Source organism: Limanda limanda, chromosome 16, assembly GCF_963576545.1.
Source record: "Limanda limanda chromosome 16, fLimLim1.1, whole genome shotgun sequence".
Taxonomy (NCBI): domain Eukaryota; kingdom Metazoa; phylum Chordata; class Actinopteri; order Pleuronectiformes; family Pleuronectidae; genus Limanda; species Limanda limanda.
Window position 1 is genome coordinate 4,823,595 of NC_083651.1, and position 12,489 is coordinate 4,836,083.

At 45.3% G+C, this 12,489-nt stretch overlaps 1 protein-coding gene across 1 annotated transcript in view; it reads right to left on the reverse strand.

Annotated features, from left to right (window-relative positions):
- Window positions 1-7,054, reverse strand: part of gli2a (GLI family zinc finger 2a) — a 63,943-nt gene extending 56,889 nt beyond the window's left edge. Inside the window, exon 1 of the mRNA XM_061088769.1 lies at window positions 6,940-7,054. Within this exon, the coding sequence (XP_060944752.1) occupies window positions 6,940-7,054 (115 nt within the window). The remainder of the gene's footprint in view (window positions 1-6,939) is intronic.
- Between the last annotated feature and the right edge of the window lie 5,435 nt (window positions 7,055-12,489).

Here is a 12,489-nt window from a genome sequence, read left to right on the forward strand (position 1 = left end):
GAAAGATTCCCCCTCCTGGAGATGTGGCCGTAAAAACATATCATAAAAGTTTATTTGGTCAGAGATGTTTATGGAATTGCTCCACCTCTGCAGGACGGTTTGCTATTGTGTCCTGACGTGACCATTCTTATTTTAAAAACTCAGATCTGGGTCGACTCGCTGGCAGGTGATGTGTACGAACACGTCTGGTATTGTGCGACCGCCCCGGAGCTCGCGGTGATTAGGCTAATTGCTAAAGGCTAACAGGAGGCTAGGAAGCGCCAACAGTGAAACCTTAGATCTGTAATTACAAGAAAGCAGCGTTTCCCTCTGGAAGACTTTCACTGACGGAAGAAAAAAATCAATTCCCACCTCCTCCTCCTCCTCCTTGTCTCTGAGGCGGAAACAGAACAATTACACAACTCGTTTTAAACACACTTATTGCCCATTTGAAACAACTAGTAGAGTATAACACACATTCAATAAGAGGCGCACATTTTCCCTGGAGAGGAAGATGTTGATGCTAACTCTGCCACGTGTGTGTTGTGTTATTTTTCCCGGTCTGATGCTTGAGTAGCTGCAGACACACAACTTCATAGGTGAGTGAACCTCTGAGCAGCGACCGACTCCTGTTCCTCCGGCAACATTTGTGCGAGGGTGGACAACAGCTGTGTCTGCAGGCGAGTGTGGCGTGTGTGTGTGTGTGTGTGTGTGTTGGAGGGGAGGGTGGGGGTATGCAAACCGGAAGAGCCCTGACCACAAACTGTCCGCCTTCAGACCAACTCAGCCATAGGAACCAGGCGTGTTTACATAAGTGCGTGCCGCCCGTGTTTACAGCCAGCGCACATTTTTGTTTCACCACGTCCAAACTCCTCCGATGTTTATTTTGCTTCACTTGAACTGTGAGTGTTCGGGCTGCGTCAGCGGAGGAAAGCAGCTGAGGCTGGCAGGCCGTGGGGGGGTTACACCGGGTCAGGGAGACGTGAGGGTCCGCAGCAGAGAAACACACGGGTATGGACTTTCAGTGGTGAGAAGTAACGAAGTAGAAATACTTTGTTACTGTACTTAAGTGGATTTTTCACGTATCTGTACTTTACTTGAGTTTTTATTTTCCTGACGACTTTTTACTTTTACTCGTTACATTTGAACAAAAATATGTGTACTTTCTACTTCTTACATTCTCAAAGTGGCTCGTTACTTGAGCAGCGGAGGTTGACGCAGCACTCTCTCTCTCTCTCTATCTCTCTCTCTCTCTCTATCTCTCTCTCTCTCATCTAGGGTTCAACATTTGTAAAATTATACATTACATACATTATATTCATATTGTTGTCATATAATTTTTCAGTCAGTTGAGATACATCTTGAGGAGAAACATTTTGGATTGTTTTGTGTCTGTATAGGACTACTATAAAAAGCACTTTGTACTTTTTACTTTTGATACTTAAGTACATTTCAACACCAGATACTTTTGATACTTAAGTACTTTTAATATGAGCTACTTTAAGACTTTTACTCAAGTCATTTTCTGACGGGTGACTTTTACTTTTACCGAAGTCACTTTCAGGTAAGATATCTGTACTTTTACTCAAGTATGGCTTTCAAGTACTTTATACACCACTGTGGACTTTCAACAAGTTCTTTTATAATATGCAAAGAAAGCGGTTGCCTGAGGCGACACCTTAAAGGAGAACGAGAGAGAGCCGGGCACCTTACTGGGCTGATTCCCATCAGCCCAACAAACAAAACAGGCAGGAAGTGTCTTAGAGGCAGGGGCATGGATTACACTCGTGCATGCTGGGAAAGAGCTTTCTGTTTAAGAGAGGATGAAGCACAAAAAAGGAGAAAAGGGAAGTACAAGCCAGGGAGAAGGGAGAGACTCGAGGGAGAGGGAGAGAGAGAGCTGGCTGACGGAGGGCTGGTTAATCCCCTAAAGCATCCATATATTGCCTCCACCTTCTCTCCCAGCGCTTGTAAACTGCGAGGAATGCAACATGTTGTCTTTGGGCCCGGCATGTGCAGACGCCTCTGGTACAGAGAGATTTATATTTGCAGACATTGCCCAAAGCATACCATGTTGCTTTTTCAACTCGGGAGGCTTTGAAGCCGAGGCGGAGCGTTCCAACGAAACAAGCAATATCAGAAACGTCCTCTCATTTGAGCCTGATTTATGTTTCATAACCACATTAGAGACCTGCCAGGGGCTGTCAGTTTCCCACTGAGTCAACACGCTATCGGCATTTGCTCAAAAACTACAGTCGGAAGACGAGCCTGCTTAATATTGGCCTTTAAGACTTTGTTCTAAGCATTCACTAAAATAAACATTTGTCTTGTGATATTCTTTTTCAAAACTAGAAAGACATCAGTCTCCACAGTGCTTTCAACTTCTAAAGAATTCCTCTGAACTGCGGAGCCGGATCCAGCTTGGGGTTTCTCTGCTTACGCACTTCAAGTAAACATGAAAAAGGAGCCGGGGAAGTTATTCATAATTCAGAATCAAATAAAATGTAATGATAATACATGTATATACAGTATATTAAGCTGCAAAACCCTTGTGACCAATTGCTAAGGATCTCCAGAGGAGCGGGGGTGCTCTTCTCTGAGTATGTAGGCCAGCGCTGCTGTGATGAGAGCAGCCTGTAATGAGTGATGATGATGAAGAGACTGACTTCAGCAGCTCAAGGCTCCACAACCTGGGTTTAAGGCTTTCACACACAGCAATCAGCAAGGCCAAATAAACAGAGGAGTAAATACTGAAGAAACACAATGTCCCCTGTATGCTTTTCACTTAGCATATCTAATCTCTAAATCCTGTCTTGGTCCGGCAGCGGCCCAAAGTGAAACTCTAGATAACAGAAGGAGAGAGAGACGTGAGGATGGAAGAGGAGATGAGGGGTCGACTTGGAGAGCGACCAAGTTAACGGTGTTTCAAAATCCACGTGAATTACCACAAACACCAAAATCTCTGTAATCCACACAGGCAGCTGCTCACGTAGTTCAGCAGCCAACGTGTCCCAGAGACAGAAGACAATGAGCAACACGTCGGTGTAAACTGACTCTGACACTGAAGCTCTGAGTTCTGCACATAAAGGGAAATGAATTGAAAGTCATTCCGGGACAGAAACCGTATCAGGCGCTGGTGAAGTCCTTGCTGGAGGACGGCGGCGGGTTCCTGATAGTGAGCAGCTATAGACTCTGACAGGAAAATAAACAACGTGGTCAATAGGCCGTTCCTGTAAGCTTGTTGCTGGCTTCTCAAGTATCAGGAAAGGGCATTATTGATACGCTGTAACAAAGCGTGACTGCGGATGACACCTGATAGAGCTCCTTCTCTCCGAGTACTTCTGGCTGTTCAACGTGAAATCCATGACATGTTTGTGGGATCCAGGCGCCGGGGGACATGTTTTCTTGTACGTAATTTGATCCACAGCATTTCTTTAAATAGGCCTGAGACATACTGTTGCATTGTGTTGCACACACTTCACCTATGAGGATGCTCAGGAGTTATTCTTTCTTTTCATTTCACCGAGTAGAAGACTTCAGTGAGCCGGAGAAGAATTGTCCCGGTTATTTTAACTAAGGTGCTGGGGCCAAGGAGTCAAACTCAAAGAGGTCTGGCATGAATGCAGTCATCCTTGTATAACCCCCCCATCCACCCTCACCTCCCTCACCTCCCCCACCCCCCCCCTCAACCTCTCACCCAGCCCGTGGAACCACAGCAGCGTAAGAGCCTCATTTAGGGAGCACAGAGAGAAAGGCAGAAATCTCTTTCTCAGGAAGATTAGCGGCCGTCCTCCCTTTGGAGGAGGCCTGTGGCCTGTGGCCTGTGGATGGAGCGGGAGATCAGGGTGAGGGGCGTGTTTATTTTCTCTAGGATATTTTCTCTTTGCCGCTGGGGGGACTGACCTGGTGGAGAGAGAGAGAGAGAGAGAGAGAGAGGCCCTGTGGCCGGTGCAGAGACCCTGTGGGAGAGCCTTAAGACTCACACTCCGCGTGGGACTTATCCGTGGCGGCCATTATTAACACTCAGATGCTTATCGCAGCAAGACTAATTACACCGGACTCCTCCTCATCCATCTCCTCTACAGCCGCTACGACTCGCCGCTGATCCATTTGCTCCTGCAAGACGAGAGCAGGGGTGATTTAACTCTGCATTCTCATTCAGAGACAGCCAGTGTTGACAAAGGTTAGCAGATTTCTTTGTGGCAACCTTCTCTGGATGCAGGGATACATCAAAGCTGTGAATAATTATACGGAGACATGTGTTTTATATGCCGGAGAACATCAATTCATGGCTGGGTTCGCAGGCTTGGGCCGGACTGGAAGAAAGATGAACATAACACACTTGTTCGGTAGAAAGAACAGAGCGCGTCTGCTCCACTGGCCTCGTACAGTCAACATCAAAGTGAGGGATGATGGAAAAATTCTCTTTGGCAAACTTTCTCTGTATATAGGGTTGGAAATAACAAGTTGGCAGATCTATGTTTAAGACTGTCGCTCTTGTTTGCGTCCTCACCCTCTCCGACCGTGTGAGAGAGGGAGAACCAGGGGCATCAATCACAGGTATTTCCTTTGAAAGCATCAGATGTTTTACAGTTCTGGAAGCGGGCACCTAATCTGAACACATGTTCCTCTGACATGGTTCGGCACAAGCTGCAACAGACTCGTAAATCCCGAGGGCCCGGGAGTCGGGTTGCAAGGGGCCGAGCCTGTGGAAGCTCGGCCTGTAGCTGTCCCACCGAATGTGGGTGCCCACTTAAAACCTTTAACAAGGCCGGGACAAAGAAGTCAGATTCCAATCGTCTGGCCTGGACCTGACCTGAGCCGCTGTGCCAGCCGCCCGGCTGCTTTTCTACCAGCTCTGTTTCCCCTCGGAGCCCGATATGCCTTCATATGTCTTTACACCCGGAGACAAAGACGAGTTCAACAGGGCACGTCTGCATGAAACACAAGCAAAGTGAGCTCTCAGGAAACAGGTTGTGAGATTTGCGCCCGGCTGACAAAACGGATCAGTGAACAAGATGTTCTCAGAGAGTTTTATTTTCATGCCTTAAAATCTATAGCATAGTAATGCATGGTTTTTAGTGCTTTGTGATTCAAAAGTACAAGAGTACAAAGATCGTGAATATATCCCAACTACTTGATTTATTCACACTTGTCCCACATTGTTGTTTGCACATGCTCATTATTCTAAGAACCAGTTCAAATAAAAAGGAATAATCAAGTTAAAAACAAAGGCAAAGCTTTAAAACTATCCACTGAGATACTAATGTCCTACTTCCACCGTCCCCCTGTGTGACAACGTGAGCTCTGTGATGGCAGGCCACCAGGCCCTTCATCTAACAGGAACCCAGCTTGAGTGAGATGTTTCTGCAGTGGCCGCTCAGATGATGCCAGGGCGTCTTCCTGGGGGGTTCCAGTGTCCAGCAGCCGTTAGTAATTTATAACAGTGGTGGTACCTCCGAGGCCCGAGCAAGGTCCTCCAACCTCGTTATGAGGAGTTTTCATCACACAACCACTAATGAAAACATGAGCTCTCATCTTTTAATTATGACCCGGTTACAGAGGGAGTCGTGCACATCCTGCACCCCCCCGTGTGACCTCACCAGCACAAATAAACCCTGACGGGTGGAGACTGCTTCTCCTCTGTTCTGCAAGGTTAGAGAGATCCAGCGCTCACAGCCCACATCACACACAATGGTCATAACTGTGTAGAGGACTGAATAATTCATGGCGTGGCAAGCACAATATTTTCTTCTTCACTGTTTTGAGAAACTTGCGTCCTCTTTGTGGAGGTGCCAGGGAGGACGCGCTGAGACGTCCTAGTTTCTCCCCCCCCCCTGCATCCCCAAACAATTACGGCTCAGGCTCCTCTGGTGGCAGGCCACCAAACCATCATTAAGCAGAGACACCAGCACAATGTCATACGACATCTTGTTAGCATTTCAAAGGTCCCTCCGTCCTCCCGGCCTTTATCCGAGGCCTCAGATTCTCCATGTTGTCCACTGCTATGCCAGCCCCTTTAAGTAATTCATGAAATTTACACTCGGGAGGTGAGAACAAGGTCTTTCGACCTCATTAAAGCATTTTTTCATCGCCCATTCTTTGACATCTCTGAAACATGCAGCCCCCATCTCCGAGTCTAACTCTTTTCATGTGCCACCCAGCAACTTGTGTGAGTTCCACTAATGTTCCAGTTCACTGCAAAGAACAGGATCCTGGAGAGGGCGCGTCAGGATACAACACTGCTGTTCTACACTCCTGCTTCACATACAGCCACAGTACTGCCAATTAATACAATTAATACACACATTTCAATTCATTTCAATCACCAAATGACTACATTGCCTTGTTTGCATTGCAATTATTGTCAATCAATCAATCAAGTTTTATTTGTATAGCCCATATTCACAAATCACAATTCGTCTCATAGGGCTTTAACATGGTGTGACATCCTCTGTCCTTAACCCTCAACAAGAGTCAGGAAAAACTACTAAAAACCTTTTTAACAGGTAAAAATATGTAGAAACCTCAGAGAGACACATGTGAGGGATCCCTCTCCCAGGACGGACACAAGTGCAATAGATGTCAAGTGTTAAGAAAACAATTGTGTGTAACACTTACTGTAAACTCAGGTGGTAGATTATTAGGAACAACAAGCTGAAACTAATACATCCTCTCTTCAAGGCCGTCATAATGTTCAATTCTGACTTTGTGGTTACTTTGTAAGCTGCAGTTTGTTGTGTTATTAAATTGTGTTGTGTTGTGGGGAAGGTTGACACCATTATTTTGTCCACAGTGAGGGGTAAAAATTAAATAGCACGAAAACTGTTCATCACAGCTATTTTATTCGATCAGGTTTAACTGTGTAAATCTGATGAAATGCCCATGTCCTCCTTACACTATGTCAGATACAATATTGGTGTAAATTGTGTGTGAGAGTAAATTGGTAAACTGCTGTACCTCGGGTCAGGGTGGTGGGTGAGGGCTTTTTCGGCAGCTCTGAGAAGCTGCTTCCATCTAAACCTGAACCTTTACACTCCTTCTTCTCAGTGGCTGTTGGAGCTGAAGTCTCCATGCTGCTCCTCCACGTCTGTCACCACCTGAGGAGGAGAGAGAGGAGCTGATTAATATCTGATGTTTCAAGAGCATTTTCAGCAGTAAGATTGGAGGAGATGTTGAATCACAGTGAGAAATGAAGAGTTTTCAGCAGCAGGGATCACAAACATGGCTGAATCAAGTAATATCAACACCTACAGGTCTATACGTTTACAAACTATGATAGAAAATGAATTTCCTGCAGAAAATATAGTCTGAGTTTTACAGATTCAAGCTGAAAATGTGTGATGGTAAAAAAGTAGAGGGCAGGATCAAGCCAATACCATCACAAGGTCCCGGTTTGATTTCACCACTACAGAAGCCTCCCACAGACTCCCACTATGAAATTCAAAAAATTGCAGAAAAAGATGAATATTTTAATATTTTAATATTTTAATGAGTACGAGGAGTTGTAAAAAATACAAATGAGCAGGAAGGTCCTGAACAAGCTGAATGTGTTGTTGGTGGAAACCGGTTGAAGTAGCCATTGCCTGTGTGTGTTTGTGTGTGTGTTTGTGTGTGTGTTTTTGTTTGTGTATGTTTGTGTGTTTCTGTTGAACTTCTAAATATGGTCAAAATTTAACCAAAAAATTGTAATTTTAAACGTTTTTACTTACTTTTTGTCATAAATACAAATGTTCGTTTAAATACACTAAGAACAGTTTTACTATTTGCACTGCAATTTCTCTCTCTCTATGTGTGTGTGTGCATGCTTTGTGTGAGTGTAACTGATGTCAGGCCCTAAACACACACACAGGATTCTGAGCTTGACAAAGCAGCAACACTAAAGTAAACACGAGTGAGGTTTTAGCCACAAACTCTGTGTGAACGGCTCAATAACTTGGCAAAGTGCCACTTGTGTGACTCGTTGGGACCCTCGTCATCCTCGGCCAAGAACAAACCAGACCCAGTCCGGTGGTGTGGGGGCGGGGGGGTGGGGGGGTGGTCCTCATTCCATCTTCCAGACACAGAGAGAATGTCTGTGAACTTGACGGTGGTGAGGCTGAGCAACTGGATGTAATCAGGAGATCTTTCCATGTTAGGTCAGCTCACAACATTGTTTTACTGCAGCATCCGAAAGGCATTAAATGAAGCGCTCCTCTTTACTCCTTGGCTGTGGGAAGTTGCTTAGTTGCTTAAAAACTTAACACAAGCGTAGCGGTTCCTCAGGTTTTTCTAGAACAAGAGTGTTTATGACTTGACTTCGGTCCAAAGGAACGAACAACGAGCTGAAACAGCAATCTGCCAATCCACTTTCTCTGGAGTCATGAAAACCCTCCAAAATGAAGAGGATAAGCTGAGTATATTGAAAACCCATTCTTTGGAATATGAGAAGAGGATCTTGTCACTGAAGCCTAATCACTGCTCAGTGATGCTGAACGTGTAAAGCGCTCTCCTTGGTTCCACGCGGCGTTCCAACATGTCTCTGTGTTGTGCGGTGGACGGACTAGCAGCCGAGTCTGTGACCCGTCGGAGGTGCCAGTCGCCTGCCACCGGGCCAGGGTAAGCCGATTAGAGGTGGGCGACTAACAGGTTTAAGCTGCATCTGTTTCGGGGTTTTTTCTGGTGCCAAAAAGTCCTGGAGCTTCGGCCAGGGAGCCGACTCGTCTTGGACACCGTCGCTCTGACATCACCTCGGTGGTTAACGTGCTCCTTCACGGGCCTGTTTCACGGAGTTTGGCCGGAGAGACGGCGTTTCCTCGGGGTAGCGAACCCGTTTGGCTCAGACGAGGTTTGCTCATGAACACGTCGCTGCTCATAGCAACAGCGTTTTCCTCTCAAGCAGCCTGCGCCTTAAAAACAACAAATCCTCCCCTTAACATCACCGGCTGATGAACATCTGGCTCCGTATGAAGAGCTGTTTCCATACCAACTATTAACAGTTGAGTCTGAACCTCAATCCAACACTTTGATGACAGATTTGGGGTAAAATTATTTGCAGAGGTCATTTATTTACCTAAAAAAGCTCAAAAATTAAAAACCAGTTAAAAGAATGCTTAAGAAATAACAAATTAATGAGTAAAACTGCTCTAAGTTTGTGTTTCTCAAGTAGTGGCCCCAATTTCACCCTAACCCCCCCCCCCCCTCACCCACCTCTTCCCCTTGTTCTCCGGAGCTGTTCCATTCGCCCCCCCCGCTGCTCGGTGTCTCCCTACAGGCCGGACCCTGCGCGGCCCCCCATGACAGGGGAGCCCGGCTCTGACAGGCTGGTACAGGTGTCAGGAGCCAAGCGGACAGATGGCCGGGGCCAAAGGCGAGCGAACAACAAGGGCGCGCTTCTTTTCCCCTCTTCTGGTTGGCCGGGCAGTGCGTTGTGGCACGAACAACGATAAGCCCCCCCCACCCCACCCACCCACACACCCCTTCTACCCTTTCCTTACCCCACCCTCTGGTGCCATGGAGGCTTATGGAGCCGGGCAGGATTACCACCACTTACAGAACACACCTACCAAACTTCTATGGAATTACCTATCAGTATTTTATGTCATGACAAAGGTAAAACTGCATAACCACTAACTTATTTTTGATATTTGTAACATATAATTGTATGATCATTATTCAATGCATTTTAACTTTTGATATTTGTAATTTAACGTATGTTTTAAATATTTGATATAGGTATTGTAATGTATGTTTTAAATGTTTGATATCTGTATGTATGTCTTCTATGTGGACCCCACTAAAAGTAGCTCTGTCTTAGGGTAGAGCTAATGGGGATCCTTCTAAATAAACAAATAAATAAACAAATGGTTTGTTTTTAATCATGCAAATTAATCTTCCATTTTACCTTGTATCTGATATGACACCTTTGAGCCCGGAGCCGTGTCATGAAGTGATGTCGAGAGGCCCTGAGAAGAGGCCACAGGATCAACTTCACGGTTTGAAGGGAATTCTGGGAAGTGTCGAGTAAAAGCACCATATTAAAAAATAAAAAGAATCTCTCAGATTACCTCTTTAAATGATTTATTCACTCAGTTTCAATGCAACGCTTCTTTATTTCTGGGCTCGACAAACCATATCCTAGAGTTTGACAGTGAGGGGGATTTGTTCTTCTTCCTTCTTCCTGCCACACAACCACAAAAGTGGATCTTTTTTTCTCCATAGAACAATGTCATTATCTTACAAACATGTGAGACGAGGTTTAGAGAAGAATCTGTGTGTGTGTGTGTGTGTGTCTGTGTGTGTCCCAGGCGAGACGGCAGGTTGAAGTGCTCTGCTAGCGAGCACACAAGCCAAGAAGTATGTCTTGTGTTTAATAAACTCAACAAATTCTTCCGTGCTGTTTTTCCAACACAGTCCACCCACAACAGGAAGGACGGCAGGACTGTAAAATTGTCATATTTAATGATTCATAACCAAAACAGGCAGCGGGAGAATGTCTCTCCTGGTTCTCCGGAGGTTTTACAGCACGGGACAGAAACACTGACGGTGGTTTACAGCAGAGATTTCACATCTTGATTTTTTTCCTCGACCAGCCCTGAGTCTGATGGAGCATCCAGACGTGCCACTTAACCACATGAGGCACAGGAAACAGACTGAGGTAATGGGGGAAAGTCACTGTTATGTTTTCTTCTGCCAAGGTCAGTCTTAAAATCATAAAAGCGATGGATGATTCCATTCGCTTCCAAATGCAGAATCACTCCTTCCTGGAGGTTTTACCAAGAAAAGTACAAATAAAAAGGTTTTCAACTTGACAAATTAAATCAACACAGTCTCTCATCCTTTCTTCTTTTCCCAACGGATCTATCTCTTGGCGTTTAATTTACCGCCGGACGGTTGTCATGAGACCTGGTGTGTGTTTTCCTTAGCGCCTCGTTCAGTTTCGAGTGTTCCTCTCCTCCACTACCGTTCAGCGGCTCCTCTTTCACCAACACCGAGAGGAATGCAAACACACATCAAAAGAGGCCCTCTCATCTTGAAGATTTCCAGGCTTTGCTCTTCTTACTTTCTTCCTCCCTATCTTTCAGTCGATGCAATCCGTATGCTGGTAGGCTCCCTTTCCTGGCAGCGCGCACACACACACACACACACACGCGCAGACACACACGGGTTCACACAGAAGATTTGCACTCATGCAATGAGACACTAACCAACTGCTGTCCCTCACTCTGCTCTCTTGGCAAACACCCGGAGAGGTGGAGAGGTGAGCGTCTCCTTGTCTTCACGCCACCTGCAGACCGACTCATGTTTCTGACGCTGACACGCATGCAGGTTAACACAACAACCATCAAACGACAAAATATGGCTTTGTTTCACATATCTTTGGTGTTTTCATCACAGGCAGGATATTAACACGTCACCTTTCACGATAACAAAAATCTAACGACCAAAATCAAATATTCTCTCCATCCATGGCTTCTAATACTTGATATATTTGAAAATTATATTTCCATTTAAAGCAACGCAACATTTGTTCCTCACATGATCGACTGGCTCCAGATTTCTTTTCAGTCATATCTGTTCAGTCAGGAGTCATGTTTAAGAATAAGCATATTTAATCTACGGTTCACAATATCATTATCATAACAGAAAAGATAAACGTCATGTTAATTAATGGCTGTGCACAAAAAAGAGAATTGTCACTTCTCAATTTCTTATCTTTATTCTATTATTATTCTAATGTCTCTGTTTTCATTACATTCATCTCATGTTGCTGTGTTATTTCAACCTTTCAGTGCATTTTGTGTGATTCTCTGAAGACGTGGACTCACACACACATTAATTACGGACCTCTGTGTTAACACTTAGCTGAGGAGGACGTGGGGAGTTGTTGCTGCGTCTAATAACTCCTTCGTTAAGACAGACTTGATAAACCTTGCAGTCAAGGCGCTGCTTCTGATCTGAACCCTCCACACAGTGAGGCACTGAGGAGGAATGCTGGAGCACTCAGATGTAATTTACAGGTGGACGAGTGTCAAAGGTGGCGGCGGCGGAGGAGTCCACACAGGCTCCGTGTTTCCATGTGCTTCACTCGAACAGTCCCTTCACTATGTTCAGATCTGGAAAGCTCCTTGTGTAATTCAGACACAATACAGCTGTCGTCCCCCGAACCACTTAGACCGGACTTCATTCTGAGCTCTACAGGCAGTTTCATGAGAAACCTTTAACTTTATTTCTCAAACCAGAGATCTTTTCAATCACCAGAAACTTCCTTTCTTAGAAAACACAACTCAGGTTTAGTCCTGACTGCTCCGGTGCCTAAAAGTTATTTTTAAGACAGTAACAAGAAAGACAAAGTAATAAACCAGCTCTAATAAACATTTCATGTGTCAGGAAAAAGATCAAATGCCCACCTGAACCCTACCAGTCCAGCATCAAGCAGCACACAGATAATATTAGTGACTAGCTAAAGAAGAATTAGTAGCTAAAGAACAAGATACTTCCCACAGCGGCTGGTGGAGACCAAAACTGAGC